The following is an 18,432-nucleotide window of genomic DNA, read 5'->3' as shown; positions in this document are numbered from 1 at the left end:
GAGAGAGAGAGACACGCACATCGGTGTGATGACTAGGTGTTTCCCTCCCTGTCCTGGTGTCAGTCAACTGTACTGCAATCAGAGTAGCTTCACAAGGTTGAATGGGTCAACTGTATTCCTTTATTTTGGGGTTTAGTTGAATGTAGAGACAGACAGACAGACAGACAGACAGACAGACAGACAGACAGACAGACAGACAGACAGACAGACAGACAGACAGACAGACAGACAGACAGACAGACAGACAGACAGACAGACAGACAGACAGACAGACAGACAGACAGACAGACAGACAGACAGACAGACAGACAGACAGACAGACAGACAGACAGACAGACAGACAGACAGACAGACAGACAGACAGACAGACAGACAGACAGACAGACAGACAGACAGACAGACAGACAGACAGACAGACAGACAGACAGACAGACAGACAGACAGACAGACAGACAGACAGACAGACAGACAAAGCGAGCAGCATTTCAAGGCACAGTGGATAGATCATGGCTGCACATTGATTTAAGTTGTGAGACTTCCACTTTTCAGCACTGGATGGTACTGTACGTAACAACAGCAGGCTCTGGCACCTACGAAACAAGATATGAATAATATAGAAAGCAAGCTCTGGTCCAGGGTGTAAGTACATATTTCTCCACTAATGGGTGTGGAGGAAAATGCGGTAATGCCATGGACCAGAGCTAGTAGAAACCATAATATCAGGCTTTAAAAGCAAGAACAGAAATCATTTGAATCCATTTAAATAAATAAAAATAAGAGAAAACTAAAAACACTGACAACTTCAGTTGCACTGTACGCAACAAAAACAACTTATTTATTCATTTTTATAATATACACAGACATAAATACATCAGAAAATGCCCCCCACCCACCCCCACCCCAATTAAAATGACTTGTCGACCGGAATTTTAACGTCGACCGGAATTTTAAAAGTTTTCACAGAATTAACATTCCTTGAGATGGAGAAGGAGAAGAGGAAACATCTGTCTTTCTTTCCTTCTCTTCAGCGTCTAGTTACCAAAGGCAGGAGACGGCCCATTGCTTTTAGAAAAGTTAAAAGGAAAATTCCACCCCCCAACCCCCCCCCCCCTCAAAAAAAACCACAACTCTTGTGGTATTTGTTACATTAGTCCACTGTTGATATAGTCCCAAAATGTTTTGTATGTCAACAATCAAGTTTTCCAATATATAGAAATGTAGCAAAATGAAGACATACAGCCGTTATGAGGCATGTTATGAAGCTGCATTGTGGGTGGAATTCTCCTTTGAGACGGCTGTCTAAAACCTTATGGTACCGCGTTTCGTGTTTCGACTTCAGATCTGTCCTCCGAGACCAAGTTTGGTTGTAAACTCCTTTGCTATTGCTTTTAAGACCTACACGGTTCCTAATCACCAATATGCTCCTGTTTTCACCCATGTCATGTGATCCTGGAGTCCTTGATAATGATGCTTGTTGTTGTTGTTGTTGTTGTTTTGAAGCGGTACTGGAAAACAGGACAGTTTTTTGCTGTCAGGTTTGGTCAAAGTGTCACCAGCATCTGTAATTAGTTGTAGGATTTAAAATGGCAGAGGTTTCAGTGGAGTATAGATTAGAGACCCCCTCGTGGAGGCGTGGTTGTGTGGTAAGAGTGTGTGTATGGTTGTGGGGTAAGAGTGTGTGTATGGTTATGGGGTAGAGGTGTGTGTATGGTTAAGGGGTAAGAGTGTGTGTATGGTTATGGGGTAGAGGTGTGTGTATGGTTATGGGGTAAGAGTGTGTGTATGGTTATGGGGTAGAGGTGTGTGTATGGTTATGGGGTAAGAGTGTGTGTGTTGTGGTTGTAGGGTAGTGGTGTGTGTGGGGTAAGAGTGTGTGTATGGTAGCCTTGTGTATGGTATATAGGCTTGATCGTGACACACTACAGGCCAACCAGACTAGTAAGGGGGCACTACGGGAGAAGTATAGAGGAATGTCTGTCAACCAAAACCCCCCCAAAAAACACTGTTCTCCTTCAGATGTAGCCTGGCCTAATGACAGTGACTCCATGTACCTCTCAATGCCCCGGTCCAAACCAGTACAGGTACAATGTGTTGATGGTCAGAATGCAGACTATACAGTAAACCACAGATAGCTAGTTGATATGTACAGGTGAGGAATGGACGGGTCTCCATTCTCTCTAAGTGTTTGTTCCTACAGAAATACATACAGATCTGTGTTCCCTGTAGATTGAGGAATATAAATGTACAGAAAAAAACAGCTGGCAACACAGGGCTGGTTTTCTGTCTTTTCCCTCCCGCTGTCTGTCTATCTACCTACCTGTCTGTCTGCCTGTCTACCTGTCTGTCTGCCTATCTACCTGTCTGTCTATCTATCTACCTACCTGTCTGTCTGCCTGTCTATCAACCTGTCTGCCTATCTACCTGTCTGTCTTACCTGTCTGTCTATCTACCTACCTGTCTGTCTGCCTGTCTACCTGTCTGTCTGCCTATCTACCTGTCTGTCTGTCTACCTGTCTGTCTGTCTGTCTACCTATCTACCTACCTGTCTGTCTGCCTGTCTACCTGTCTGTCTGCCTATCTACCTGTCTGTCTGTCTGTCTATCTATCTACCTACCTGTCTGTCTGCCTGTCTATCAACCTGTCTGCCTATCTACCTGTCTGTCTTACCTGTCTGTCTATCTACCTACCTGTCTGTCTGCCTGTCTGTCTGTCTGTCTACCTGTCTGTCTGTCTGTCTACCTATCTGTCTGTCTGCCTGTCTATCTACCTACCTGTCTGTCTGCCTGTCTATCAACCTGTCTGCCTGTCTACCTGTCGGTCTGTCTGCCTGTCTGTTTATCTACCTGTCTGTCTGTTTGCCTGTCTACCTACCTACCTGTCTGTCTGCCTGCCTGCCTGTCTATCTACCCGCCTGTCTGTCTATCTACCCGTCTGTCTGTCTGTCTGTCTGTCTATCAACCCGTCTGTCTGTCTGTCTTTCTACCCGTCTGTCTGTCTGTCTATCTACCCGTCTGTCTGTCTGTCTGTCTATCTACCCGTCTGTCTGTCTATCTATCCGTCTGTCTGTCTGTCTACCCGTCTGTCTGTTTATCTACCCGTCTGTCTGTCTGTCTATCTACCCGTCTGTCTGCCTGTCTGTCTATCTATCTACCCGTCTGTCTGTCTATCTACCCGTCTGTCTGTCTGTCTATCTACCCGTCTGTCTGTCTATCTACCCGTCTGTCTGCCTGTCTGTCTATCTATCTACCCGTCTGTCTGCCTGTCTGTCTATCTATCTACCCGTCTGTCTGTCTGTCTGTCTATCTACCCGTCTGTCTATCTACCCGTCTGTCTATCTACCCGTCTGTCTATCTACCCGTCTGTCTATCTACCCGTCTGTCTGTCTGTCTGTCTGTCTACCCGTCTGTCTTCCTACCCGTCTGTCTGTCTATCTACCCGTCTGTCTGTCTGTCTGTCTGTCTATCTACCCATCTGTCTGTCTGTCTGTCTGTCTATCTACCCGTCTGTCTGTCTATCTACCCGTCTGTCTGCCTGTCTGTCTATCTACCCGTCTGTCTGCCTGTCTGTCCATCTACCCGTCTGTCTGCCTGTCTGTCCATCTACCCGTCTGTCTGCCTGTCTGTCTATCTACCCGTCTGTCTGCCTGTCTGTCTGTCTGTCTGTCTACCCGTCTGTCTGTCTGCCTGTCTACCCGTCTGTCTACATGTCTGTCTGCCTGTCTATCTACCTGTCTGCCTGCCTGTCTGTTTGTCTGTCTGTCTGTCTGCCTCTTCCCTCCCGCTGTCTATCTACCTGTCTGTCTGTCTGTCTGCCTGCCTGCCTCCTCTCTGTCTGCCTCTTCCCTCCGTCCATCTATCTGCCTGTCTGTTGGGGTAGTGTAGACAGAGGTAGCATCAGACAAGTCAAATTTGCAGAGGAGGAAGAGTGGAGACAGGGAGAAGAGATGAGATTCCACAGTTTCCTGTTACTCTGTGCTCTTATGTGCTTTGAGGCCTTAGCTGAAGAGATGTACTGTACAGCCACTGAGAGGCTGGCTATTGGGGTAAAACACAAGTCTCTCTTTATGTCGGAGTCTTCCTACCACCCCCAGAGTGAAGTCAGCTCAGACAGTGAGGGAGGAGAGGAGGAGGACAGAGCTCTAGTCTTCTGAGCTCCAGTATTTCTTGGCAGTACCGAGAGCCCATCACAATTACACACACAGCTCCTCTTCAAATCCCACAGTATGAAATAAATCCTTCATTATTTAACAGAAGAAGACTGTCCTTCTAGCTAATCCTGAGTTTCAGTGGGTAGTTGAGAGAGGAAACCTTAGTTGGCACTTCAGAGAGTGGAATCAGTACTTCCGGGGACAAGGAAGAGGCATGGAGAGTGGAATCAGTACTTCCGTTTGTGCAAGGGAGAAGGGGAATGTTTTTGGGACTGGTCCTCTCTCTTTCCATTTACTCTTCTCCTTTCTCCTTTTCCTCCCCCTCCTCTTCTGGTCAATGTGGTAGAACCCTCCTCCTCTCCTCCTCTGTCTGTCTCAGTTCATGTCGATGGTGTTGAAGACCCACTCTGTGAACTTCTTGAGTTTGGCAGCAGAGCTCTGGGACTCCTCCTGCAGCCGCTGGTTATCCTCCCAGAGCCTTTTGATCTGCAGATGGAGACGCTGCTTCTCCTCACGCTCCTACAAGAGGGAGGGAGAGGGGGATAGAGGGAGGGAGAGGGGGATAGAGGGGGAGGGAGGGATAAGTAGTGGGGGGGTAAAGAGGAGAGATAAACGAGGGAGAGAAAGAAGGAGGGAGGGAGAGAGAGAGAAGGAGAGAGAGAGGGAGGGAGAGAGGGAGTGAGAGAAGGTGGAAGGGAGAGAGGGAGAGAGGGAGAGAGGGAGAGAGGGAGAGAGAGAGGGAGAGAGAAGGAGAGAGAGAGGGAGGGCGAGAGGGAGTGAGAGAAGGAGGGAGGGAGGGAGGCAGGGAGGGAGGCAGGCAGGGAGGGAGGCAGGCAGGGAGGGAGGGAGAGAGAGAGGAGGGAGAGAGAGAGAGGAGGGAGAGAGAGTGAGAGGAGAGAGAGAGAGGGAGTGAGAGAGAGAAGGTGAGACAAGGGATACATGTTTAAGTTAGAGTCAGCAACTCTACATAACATGCGGTAGCTATAACACCGCTAGGGATGATTACTCTATATAACACCGCTAGGGATGATTACTCTATATAACACCGCTAGGGATGATTACTCTACATAACACCGCTAGGGATGATTACTCTATATATAACAGACGGTAGCTATAACACCGCTAGGGATGATTACTCTATATAACACCGCTAGGGATGATTACTCTATATAACACCGCTAGGGATGATTACTCTATATATAACAGGCGGTAGCTATAACACTGCCAGGGATGATTACTCTATATATAACAGACAGTAGCTATACCACTGCTAGGGATGATTACTCTATATATAACAGACAGTAGCTATAACACTGCCAGGGATGATTACTCTATATATAACAGACAGTAGCTATAACACCGCTAGGGATGATTACTCTATATATAACAGACGGTAGCTATAACACCGCTAGGGATGATTACTCTATATATAACAGACAGTAGCTATAACACCGCTAGGGATGATTACTCTATATATAATAGACGGTAGCTATAACACCGCTAGGGATGATTACTCTATATATAATAGACGGTAGCTATAACACCGCTAGGGATGATTACTCTATATATAATAGACGGTAGCTATAACACCGCTAGGGATGATTACTCTATATATAATAGACGGTAGCTATAACACCGCTAGGGATGATTACTCAATATAACACCGCTAGGGATGATTACTCTATATATAACAGACGTTAGCTATAACACCGCTAGGGATGATTACTCTATATTTAACAGACGGTAGCTATAACACCGCTAGGGATGATTACTCTATATATAATAGACGGTAGCTATAACACCGCTAGGGATGATTACTCTATATATAATAGACGGTAGCTATAACACCGCTAGGGATGATTACTCAATATAACACCGCTAGGGATGATTACTCTATATATAACAGACGGAAGCTATACCACCGCTAGGGATGATTACTCTATATATAACAGACGGTAGCTATAACACCGCTAGGGATGATTACTCTATATATAATAGACGGTAGCTATAACACCGCTAGGGATGATTACTCTATATATAATAGACGGTAGCTATAACACCGCTAGGGATGATTACTCAATATAACACCGCTAGGGATGATTACTCTATATATAACAGACGGTAGGTATAACACCGCTAGGGATGATTACTCTATACATAACACCGCTAGGGATGATTACTCTATACATAACACCGCTAGGGATGATTACTCTATATATAATAGACGGTAGCTATAACACCGCTAACTCTATATAGGCTCTCGAGTGGCGCAGCGGTCTAAGGCACTAAATCTCAGTGCTAGAGGCATCACTACAGACCCTGGTTCGATTCCAGGCTGTATCACAACCGGCCGTGATTGGGAGTCCCATAAGGCGGCGCACAATTGGCCCGGCGTGGTCCGGGTTAGGGTTTGGCCGGAGTAGGCTGTCATTGTAAATAATAATTTGTTCTTAACTGACTTACCTAGTTAAATTTTAAAAAATTAAAAAGGAATTAAAAATGTGTTAAGTAGCTTTAAGTAAGCAGCAAACCTTCTACAGAGCGGAGGCAGCTAACGCCAAACGTCTTTCAGAAGGGACAATGGGTGGAGCAGAAGTCTGGTTTTGCGTGTGTGTGTGTGTGTGTGTGTGTGTGTGTGTGTAGTCCATTAGAATGAGTATTGTTGTTTTGATGGTTCGTTGCTAAGCTAAGTGCATGTATTGATTTGTGTGGTTATAGACGTCCATTTTTCCACATAAATATGCTGAAATTATGAGATGAGACATATTGTGTGTGTGTGTGTGTGTGTGTGTGTGTGTGTGTGTGTTACCTTCTTCAGGTCATCCTGTAGCATCTTGACCACGGCTTCCAGCTTGGTCACATTCCTCTCCAGACCTGCTGGACCCTCACTGGGGAGACAAAGAGTTAACATACATTTAAACACACCCACCTAACATGTCACCCACCTAACGTGTCACCCACCTAACGTGTCACCTAACATGTCACCTAACGTGTCACCTAACGTGTCACCTAACGTGTCACCTAACGTGTCACCTAACGTGTCCCTTAACATGTCACCTAACATGTCACCTAACATGTCACCTAACGTGTCACCCACCTAACATGTCACCCACCTAACATGTCACCTAACGTGTCACCCACCTAACATGTCACCTAACGTGTCACCCACCTAACGTGTCACCTACCTAACATGTCACCTAACGTGTCACCTAACATGTCACCTAACGTGTCACCCACCTAACGTGTCACCTAACATGTCACCTAACATGTCACCTAACGTGTCACCCACCTAACGTGTCACCTAACATGTCACCTAACATGTCACCTAACATGTCACCTAACATGTCACCTAACGTGTCACCTAACGTGTCACCCACCTAACGTGTCACCTAACATGTCACCTAACATGTCACCTAACGTGTCACCCACCTAACGTGTCACCTAACATGTCACCTACCTAACATGTCACCTAACGTGTCACCCACCTAACATGTCACCTAACGTGTCACCTAACATGTCACCTAACGTGTCACCCACCTAACGTGTCACCTAACAGGTCACCTAACGTGTCACCCACCTAACGTGTCACCTAACATGTCACCTAACATGTCACCTAACGTGTCACTCACCTAACGTGTCACCTAACATGTCACCTAACATGTCACCTAACGTGTCACCCACCTAACGTGTCACCCAACATGTCACCTAACGTGTCACCTAACGTGTCACCCACCTAACGTGTCACCTAACATGTCACCTAACATGTCACCTAACGTGTCACCCACCTAACGTGTCACCTAACATGTCACCTAACGTGTCACCCACCTAACGTGTCACCTAAATTGGATCTTTATTTAAAGAGATTGCTGTAAAGCACTTCCATATTCCTAACATATCAATGTAAATGTAGTTAAGTCACAAGTGCGTGTCGACCTCACAGTGAAATGCTAACTGACAAACCCTTAACCAACAACACAGTTAAGAAAAATAAGAGTTAAGAAAATATTTACTAAATAAACTAAAAAGTAAAACAAATAAAATAACACAATAAAATAACAACGAGGATATATAGAGGGGGTACCGGTACCGAGTCAGTGTGAGGGGGTACCGGTACCGAGTCAGTGTGCAGGGGGTACCGGTACCGAGTCAGTGTGAGGGGGTACCGGTACCGAGTCAGTGTGCAGGGGGTACCGGTACCGAGTCAGTGTGAGGGGGTACCGGTACCGAGTCAGTGTGGGGGGGTACCGGTACCGAGTCAGTGTGGGGGGGTACCGGTACCGAGTCAGTGTGAGGGGGTACCGGTACCGAGTCAGTGTGAGGGGGTACCGGTACCGAGTCAGTGTGGGGGGGTACCGGTACCGAGTCAGTGTGAGGGGGTACCGGTACCGAGTCAGTGTGGGGGGGTACCGGTACCGAGTCAGTGTGAGGGGGTACCGGTACCGAGTCAGTGTGGGGGGGTACCGGTACCGAGTCAGTGTGAGGGGGTACCGGTACCGAGTCAGTGTGGGGGGGTACCGGTACCGAGTCAGTGTGAGGGGGTACCGGTACCGAGTCAGTGTGGGGGGGTACCGGTACCGAGTCAGTGTGGGGGGGTACCGGTACCGAGTCAGTGTGCAGGGGGTACCGGTACCGAGTCAGTGTGCAGGGGGTACCGGTACCGAGTCAGTGTGAGGGGGTACCGGTACCGAGTCAGTGTGCAGGGGGTACCGGTACCGAGTCAGTGTGAGGGGGTACCGGTACCGAGTCAGTGTGGGGGGGTACCGGTACCGAGTCAGTGTGAGGGGGTACCGGTACCGAGTCAGTGTGAGGGGGTACCGGTACCGAGTCAGTGTGAGGGGGTACCGGTACCGAGTCAGTGTGAGGGGGTACCGGTACCGAGTCAGTGTGGGGGGGTACCGGTACCGAGTCAGTGTGGGGGGGTACCGGTACCGAGTCAGTGTGGGGGGGGTACAGGTCAGTAGAGGTAGTCTGTACATGTAGGTGGGGGTGAAGTGACTTTGCATAGATAATAAACAGAGAGTAGCAGCAGTGTACAAAAAATAGGTGGGGGTTAAATGCAAATCGTCCTGGTAGCCAACTGTTCATCAGTCTTATGACTGGGGGCGTAGAAGCTGTTAAGGAGCCTTTTGGACCTAGACTTGGCGCTCCGGTACCGCTTGCCGTGCAGTAACAGAGAGAACAGTCTATGACTAGAGTGGCTGGATTCTTTGATGATTTTTAGGGCCTTCCTCTGACACCGCCTGGTATAGAGGTCATGGATGGCAGGAAGCTTGGCCCCAGTGATGTACTGAGCCGTTCGCACTACCCTCTGTTATGCCTTGCGGTCGGAGGCCAGCAGTTTCTATACCAGGCGGTGATGCAACCAGTCAGTATGCTCTCGATGGTGCATCTGTAGAACTTTTTGAGGATCCGAGGACCCATGCCAAATCTTTTCAGTCTCCTGAATAGACGTGTCCTCTTCAGAGGGGTTGGGTGAAATGCGGAAGACACATTTCAGTTGAATGCATTCAGTTGTACAACTGACTGGGTATCCCCATTTCCCTTGCCCTCTTCACAACTGTCTTGGTGTGTTTGGACCATGTTAGTTCGTTGGTGATGTGGACACCAAGGAACTTGAAGCTCTCAACCTGCTCCACTACAGCCGCGTCGATGAGAATGGGGGCGTGCTCGGTCCTCTTTTTCCTGTAGTCCATAATCATCTCCTTTGTCTTACTGACGTTGAGGGAGAGGTTGTTGTCCTGGCACCACACGGCCAGGTCTCTGACCTCCTCCCTATAGGCCGTCTCATTGTTGGTGAACAGGCAATGATGGTGTTGGACTCGTGCACCCTTGAGGCGCTCACGTGGAGGAAGGATCAGCGTGGCAGATGTGTTGTTGCCAACCCTTACCACCTGGGGGCGGCCCGATCCAGTTGCAGAGGGAGGTGTTCAGTCCCAGGGTCCTTAGCTTAGTAATGAGCTTTGAGGGCAGGCTGTATCTCCAGGCTGGGCTGTGTGGTGAGGGTTAGCTGGATGACGGTCTGGACAGAGGGGCAGGCTGTATCTCCAGGCTGGGCTGTGTGGTGAGGGTTAGCTGGATGAGGGTCTGGACAGAGGGGCAGGCTGTAGGTCCAGGCTGGGCTGTGTGGTGAGGGTTAGCTGGATGAGGGTCTGGACAGAGGGGCAGGCTGTAGGTCCAGGCTGGGCTGTGTGGTGAGGGTTAGCTGGATGAGGGTCTGGACAGAGGGGCAGGCTGTAGGTCCAGGCTGGGCTGTGTGGTGAGGGTTACCTGGATGATGGTCTGGACAGAGGGGCAGGCTGTAGGTCCAGGCTGGGCTGTGTGGTGAGGGTTACCTGGATGACGGTCTGGACAGAGGGGCAGGCTGTAGGTCCAGGCTGGGCTGTGTGGTGAGGGTTAGCTGGATGACGGTCTGGACAGAGGGGCAGGCTGTATCTCCAGGCTGGGCTGTGTGGTGAGGGTTAGCTGGATGACGGTCTGGACAGAGGGGCAGGCTGTATCTCCAGGCTGGGCTGTGTGGTGAGGGTTAGCTGGATGAGGGTCTGGACAGAGGGGCAGGCTGTAGGTCCAGGCTGGGCTGTGTGGTGAGGGTTAGCTGGATGAGGGTCTGGACAGAGGGGCAGGCTGTAGGTCCAGGCTGGGCTGTGTGGTGAGGGTTAGCTGGATGAGGGTCTGGACAGAGGGGCAGGCTGTAGGTCCAGGCTGGGCTGTGTGGTGAGGGTTACCTGGATGATGGTCTGGACAGAGGGGCAGGCTGTAGGTCCAGGCTGGGCTGTGACTGGTGAGGGCTGGAGGCTCCACTACCTCTGTGGTTAGAATCACTGAACACAAACCCTCTCTGGACTGGAGGGGGAGGGAGGGAGGGAGGGAGGGAGGCAGAGGTATAGGAGGAAGAGAGAGGGATAGGAGGAGGAAGAGAGAGGGATAGGAGGAGGAAGAGAGAGATAGGAGGAGGAAGAGAGGGATAGGAGGAGGAAGAGAGAGATAGGAGGAGGAAGAGAGAGGGATAGGAGGAGGGAGAGAGGGATAGGAGGAGGAAGAGAGGGATAGGAGAAGGAAGAGAGAGGGATAGGAGGAGGAACAGAGAGGGATAGGAGGAGGGGGATACGAGGAGGAAGAGAGAGGGATAGGAGGAGGAAGAGAGAGGGATAGGAGGAGGGGGATACGAGGAGGAAGAGAGGGATACGAGAAGGAAGAGAGGGATACGAGAAGGAAGAGGGGATAGGAGAAGGAAGAGAGAGGGATAGGAGGAGGGGGATACGAGGAGGAAGAGAGGGATACGAGAAGGAAGAGGGGATAGGAGAAGGAAGAGAGAGGGAAGGAGGGAGAGAGGGAAGGAGGGAATGAGGGGGAGGGAGCGGGAGCGGGAAGGAGAGGGAAGGAAGGAGGGGGAGGGAGGGATGGAGACGGAAGGAAGGAAGGAAGGAAGGAGAGGAAGGAAGGAAGGAGAGGGGGAGGAAGGAGGGGGAGGTAGGGAAGGAGGTAGGGGAGGTAGGGAAGGAGGAGGGGGAGGTAGGGAAGGAGGAGGGGGAGGTAGGGAAGGTGGGGAGGGAGGGAAGGAGGTGAGGTAGGGAGGGAAGGAGGAGAGAGGGGATAGGGAGGGAGGGAGAAGGGATAGGGAGGGAATGAGGAGGGGGGATAGGGAGGGGGAGGGAAGGAGGTAGAGTAAATGAGAGGAAGAGAGATATAATTGTCAGAGGAAAACATGCGAGAGGCAGAGAAAGAGAATGTGATTAAAGATCAGGTTGAGACAAATTGTAGTAGTAACTGTTGTCACGGGAGACACATCATTACTATGCAGTGTTCATCGTATTCAGTCATTCCCTGCCTCTTCCTCTTGCAGGTATTGACCACATGCGCCAGGTGAGTCCAGACACACACACACACACGCACACACCCACACACACCCACACACACACTCTTACTTTCGAAGGTATTGGCCACATCCACCAGGTGGGTCCAGTCCAGGGGGCTGTCCCTGCTCTCAGAGGGGGGGAGGGGCATCAGCTCCTGGGGAAGGGGGTGGCGCTGTCGCTCAACCATCTCAGCCAATGACGTGTCAGACGCAGACAGATCCCCTGTAGAGAGAGGACAAGAGGACGGATTAGGACCGTGGACATCCCTAGAAGACAGATCCCCTGTAGAGAGAGGACAAGAGGACAGATTAGGACCGTGGACATTCCTAGAAGACAGATCCCCTGTAGAGAGAGGACAAGAGGACAGATTAGGACCGTGGACATCCCTAGAAGACAGATCCCCTGTAGAGAGAGGACAGATTAGGACCGTGGACATCCCTAGAAGACAGATCCCCTGTAGAGAGAGGACAAGAGGACAGATTAGGACCGTGGACATCCCTAGAAGACAGATCCCATGTAGAGAGAGGACAAGAGGACGGATTAGGACCGTGGACATCCCTAGAAGACAGATCCCATGTAGAGAGAGGACAGATTAGGACCGTGGACATCCCTAGAAGACAGATCCCCTGTAGAGAGAGGACAGATTAGGACCGTGGACATCCCTAGAAGACAGATCCCCTGTAGAGAGAGGACAGATTAGGACCGTGGACATTCCTAGAAGACAGATCCCCTGTAGAGAGAGGACAGATTAGGACCGTGGACATCCCTAGAAGACAGATCCCCTGTAGAGAGAGGACAGATTAGGACCGTGGACATTCCTAGAAGACAGATCCCCTGTAGAGAGAGGACAAGAGGACAGATTAGGACCGTGGACATCCCTAGAAGACAGATCCCCTGTAGAGAGAGGACAAGAGGACAGATTAGGACTGTGGACATCCCTAGAAGACAGATCCCCTGTAGAGAGAGGACGCATTAGGACCATGGACAGTCCTAGAAGACAGATCCCCTGTAGAGAGAGGACAAGAGGACAGATTAGGACCGTGGACATCCCTAGAAGACAGATCCCCTGTAGAGAGAGGACAGATTAGGACCGTGGACATCCCTAGAAGACAGATCCCCTGTAGAGAGAGGACAAGGGGACAGATTAGGACTGTGGACATCCCTAGAAGACAGATCCCCTGTAGAGAGAGGACGCATTAGGACCATGGACAGTCCTAGAAGACAGATCCCCTGTAGAGAGAGGACAAGAGGACAGATTAGGACCGTGGACATCCCTAGAAGACAGATCCCCTGTAGAGAGAGGACAGATTAGGACCGTGGACATCCCTAGAAGACAGATCCCCTGTAGAGAGAGGACAGATTAGGACCGTGGACATCCCTAGAAGACAGATCCCCTGTAGAGAGAGGACAGATTAGGACCGTGGACATCCCTAGAAGACAGATCCCATGTAGAGAGAGGACAGATTAGGACCGTGGACATCCCTAGAAGACAGATCCCATGTAGAGAGAGGACAGATTAGGACCGTGGACATCCCTAGAAGACAGATCCCATGTAGAGAGAGGACAGATTAGGACCGTGGACATCCCTAGAAGACAGATCCCCTGTAGAGAGAGGACGCATTAGGACCGTGGACAGTCCTAGAAGACAGATCCCCTGTAGAGAGAGGACAGATTAGGACCGTGGACATCCCTAGAAGACAGATCCCCTGTAGAGAGAGGACAAGAGGACAGATTAGGACCGTGGACATCCCTAGAAGACAGATCCCCTGTAGAGAGAGGACAAGAGGACAGATTAGGACCGTGGACATCCCTAGAAGACAGATCACCTGTAGAGAGAGGACAGATTAGGACCGTGGACATCCCTAGAAGACAGACATTTTGAGTCTTTTCGATTAATTAATTCCATCAGTTTCCTCTCTCATTGAAAAATAAACTACACTATTATTCTTGAATAGTGTAATGAATCTTTTTTTTACCAAAATGTAGATCAATACACTTTCTACCAGAAGAGGGAGGCATATACACAGTCTTTATCCCCCCCAGCTTGGCCACATCAAGTATTGAGTCACCAACGTGGCGAACTGTCTCAAGCTGTCCAGAACCACATTCCCCAACCCTGTGTCAATACGGCTCCTCTCACCGTGTAGTTTGATCCCCAGTTTGTACGAGGGTCGTCTGAGGGGCACCCCGCGGGTGGTGGGAGAGCGTGGCAGGGTAGAGCAGCTGAACAACATGTCATTACCCAGGGTAGGGTCTGGTTCTAGGTCCCCCAGCCTCAGAGAGGGGACACGCTGGCCCCGGTAGATACTCTCATCAGACAGGGTGCGGTGGAGAGACCGACGGGTAGGGGGCTGGCTTGAGGAGGAGGACTGGAGGAGAGAGAGAGTTAAACTGATGTCATCTGCTATCATATATTAATATAATGAAAACACACCAGATGGAGATGAGGATTAAAGTTATGACATGATGATTAAAGTTATGACACGAGGATTAAAGTTATGACACGAGGATTAAAGTTATGACACGAGGATTAAAGTTATGACACGAGGATTAAAGTTATGACACGAGGATTAAAGTTATGACACGAGGATTAAAGTTATGACACGAGGATTAAAGTTATGACACGAGGATTAAAGTTATGACACGAGGATTAAAGTTATGACACGAGGATTAAAGTTATGACACGAGGATTAAAGTTATGACACGAGGATTAAAGTTATGACACGAGGATTAAAGTTATGACACGAGGATTAAAGTTATGACACGAGGATTAAAGTTATGACACGAGGATTAAAGTTATGACACGAGGATTAAAGTTATGACACGAGGATTAAAGTTATGACACGAGGATTAAAGTTATGACACGAGGATTAAAGTTATGACACGAGGATTAAAGTTATGACACGAGGATTAAAGTTATGACACGAGGATTAAAGTTATGACACGAGGATTAAAGTTATGACACGAGGATTAAAGTTATGACACGAGGATTAAAGTTATGACACGAGGATTAAAGTTATGACACGAGGATTAAAGTTATGACATGAGGATTAAAGTTATGACATGAGGATTAAAGTTATGACATGAGGATTAAAGTTATGACATGAGGATTAAAGTTATGACACGAGGATTAAAGTTATGACACGAGGATTAAAGTTATGACACGAGGATTAAAGTTATGACACGAGGATTAAAGTTATGACACGAGGATTAAAGTTAAGACACGAGGATTAAAGTTATGACACGAGGATTAAAGTTATGACACGAGGATTAAAGTTATGACATGAGGATTAAAGTTATGACATGAGGATTAAAGTTATGACATGAGGATTAAAGTTATGACACGAGGATTAAAGTTATGACACGAGGATTAAAGTTATGACACGAGGATTAAAGTTATGACACGAGGATTAAAGTTATGACACGAGGATTAAAGTTATGACACGAGGATTAAAGTTATGACACGAGGATTAAAGTTATGACACGAGGATTAAAGTTATGACACGAGGATTAAAGTTATGACACGAGGATTAAAGTTATGACACGAGGATTAAAGTTATGACACGAGGATTAAAGTTATGACACGAGGATTAAAGTTATGACACGAGGATTAAAGTTATGACATGAGGATTAAAGTTATGACATGAGGATTAAAGTTATGACACGAGGATTAAAGTTATGACACGAGGATTAAAGTTATGACACGAGGATTAAAGTTATGACACGAGGATTAAAGTTATGACACGAGGATTAAAGTTATGACATGAGGATTAAAGTTATGACATGAGGATTAAAGTTATGACATGAGGATTAAAGTTATGACACGAGGATTAAAGTTATGACATGAGGATTAAAGTTATGACATGAGGATTAAAGTTATGACACGAGGATTAAAGTTATGACACGAGGATTAAAGTTATGACATGAGGATTAAAGTTATGACATGAGGATTAAAGTTATGACATGAGGAGTAAAGTTATGACACGAGGATTAAAGTTATGACATACAGGATGATTTAAAGTGCTGTATCTGTAACTTTAATTTGCAATCAAAAGTTGTAGCTCTGCTCTCCTTAACAGTTTGATTATTTTTGCAGTATGTGTTGGGGGGGGGGGGGGAAGGAAAGATAATCCATTAAGGAATATTCACCCGCAACGTTACAACCTAATATCCTGTACCTTGACCTTGACCTTGTGTCGTCTGTGTTTGGGAGGGCTGTCTGGACTCAGTCTCACCTTGACCTTGACCGTGTGTCGTCTGTGTTTGGGAGGGCTGTCTGGACTCAGTCTCACCTTGACCTTGACCTTGTGTCGTCTGTGTTTGGGAGGGCTGTCTGGACTCAGTCTCACCTTGACCTTGACCTTGTGTCGTCTGTGTTTGGGAGGGCTGTCTGGACTCAGTCTCACCTTGACCTTGACCTTGTGTCGTCTGTGTTTGGGAGGGCTGTCTGGACTCAGTCTCACCTTGACCTTGACCTTGTGTCGTCTGTGTTTGGGAGGGCTGTCTGGACTCAGTCTCACCTTGACCTTGACCTTGTGTCGTCTGTGTTTGGGAGGGCTGTCTGGACTCAGTCTCACCTTGACCTTGACTGTGTGTCGTCTGTGTTTGGGAGGGCTGTCTGGACTCAGTCTCACCTTGACCTTGACCTTGTGTCGTCTGTGTTTGGGAGGGCTGTCTGGACTCAGTCTCACCTTGACCTTGACCTTGTGTCGTCTGTGTTTGGGGGGGCTGTCTGGACTCAGTCTCTTCATGTCGTCCTCCGCGGTGGTCTTAGCGTGGGTGAGGTGTGGCTGGAGGGAGTGATGGGGTCTGCTGTTACCCCCATCCTGACCCCCTCGTCCTCCGCCGCCGCCGCCGCCGCCGCCACTCCCCTCGCCTCCACTTCCTCCTCCTCCCTCCCCTGGAGACTTCCTGGGGAGACACAATAACAAGCAGAGGTCAGGGGTCAGATAATACAGCCATGCAAAAGACATAGCAAGGCGACTGTCCACTAGCAAGGCGACTGTCCACTAGCAAGGCGACTGTCCACTAGCAAGGTGACTGTCCAATAGCAATGTGACTGTCCACTAGCAATGTGACTGTCCAATGGCAACAGTGTATAATGTCAGTAGTTGTCTGTAGTCAGTGTAATGTCAGTAGTTGTCTATATTCACTGTATAATGTCAGTAGTTGTCCATATTCGGTGTATGACAGTAGTTGTCTATAATCACTGTATGCAATATTAATTTTAGCCACAAGGTGGCGATAAAGTCTTGATAGAGGAACTATTCTAAGGTACAAGGCCACTTCCTCCTGGTCTTACCTGCGGTTGTCTCCGAAGTCAACAGAGTTGATGGTGGATCCTGGCTTCCTCCAGCCGATGAGGTACTTGGAGGTGGCTCCCTGACGGGGGTAGAAGGTCTTGGGGCCGGGGGAGACCGACGTCTGGGAGCAAGGGGAGGTGGCCGAGGAAGACGAGTCCTCACGAGGGGAGTGGCCTCTGGAACTGGAGAGGAGGATGGTGGGGAGGAAGGAAGGAGAGAGGAGGACAGGCGGCAGGGCAGAAGGGAGAAAGAGGGAGGAGAGGAGAGAGGAGGGGAGGAGGAAGACAGGAGGAGAGGAGAGAGGAGGGGAGGAGGAGAACAGGAGGAGAGGAGAGAGGAGGGGAGGAGGAGGACAGGGTGCAGGGCAGAAGGGAGAAAGAGGGAGGAGAGGAGAGAGGAGGGGAGGAGGAAGACAGGAGGAGAGGAGAGAGGAGGGGAGGAGGAGAGGAGAGAGGAGGGGAGGAGGAGGACAGGAGAGAGCAGGAGGAGGACAGGGGCGGGGCAGAAGGGAGAAAGAGGGAGGAGAGGAGAGAGGAGGGGAGGAGGACGACAGGGGGCAGGGCAGAAGGGAGAAAGAGGGAGGAGAGGAGAGAGGAGGGGAGGAGGAGGACAGGAGGAGAGGAGAGAGGAGGGGAGGAGGAGGACAGGGGGCAGGGCAGAAGGGAGAAAGAGGGATGAGAGGAGAGGAGGAGGAGGACAGGAGGAGAGGAGAGAGGAGGGGAGGAGGAGGACAGGGGGCAGGGCAGAAGGGAGAAAGAGGAGAGGAGAGAGGAGGGGAGGAGGAGGATAGGAGGAGAGGAGAGAAGAGAAAGGTCACTACAGGGAGATTCAACTCGTGGCCATGGAGGACCAAAGTACTGTAATCCCTGGCATGGACATAATCTAGACTTTGAACTAATAACTACGAGCTAAAACCCATTTATAGAAAGGATGATCTACAGATTTCGCAGTAGACTAGTAGAGATTACAGAGTGTTACACAGTCGTTTCCCTACCGACGTCAGAGCAGAGGATGACATGAATGGACTGCTGCCGATCATCAACCTCTATTTCTGGAACAGGAAGTGTGTGTGTTCTGCTACACTATCAAAATATCAAACCAAGGCCACTGTATTGTGCTACTGTTGACA

General features: G+C 49.1%; 1 protein-coding gene across 1 annotated transcript in view; it reads right to left on the bottom strand.

The window, feature by feature from the left end:
- Positions 1–806: 806 nt before the first annotated feature.
- The window catches only part of LOC110521105 (signal-induced proliferation-associated 1-like protein 1), a 156,323-nt gene continuing 138,697 nt past the window's right edge, over positions 807–18,432 (bottom strand). The window contains 7 exon segments of the mRNA XM_090233232.1: positions 807–4,666; positions 6,957–7,035; positions 10,870–10,987; positions 12,070–12,222; positions 14,141–14,369; positions 16,692–16,911; positions 17,303–17,485. Of these exon segments, the coding sequence (XP_090089358.1) occupies positions 4,523–4,666; positions 6,957–7,035; positions 10,870–10,987; positions 12,070–12,222; positions 14,141–14,369; positions 16,692–16,911; positions 17,303–17,485 (1,126 nt within the window). The 3' untranslated portion in view covers positions 807–4,522.

This window comes from Oncorhynchus mykiss, chromosome 4 (genome assembly GCF_057628025.1).
Source record: "Oncorhynchus mykiss isolate SJ-2025 chromosome 4, ASM5762802v1, whole genome shotgun sequence".
NCBI classification, from domain to species: domain Eukaryota; kingdom Metazoa; phylum Chordata; class Actinopteri; order Salmoniformes; family Salmonidae; genus Oncorhynchus; species Oncorhynchus mykiss.
The sequence above is the reverse complement of the archived record's forward strand: the minus strand, read 5'-3'. Positions and strand labels throughout refer to the sequence as shown.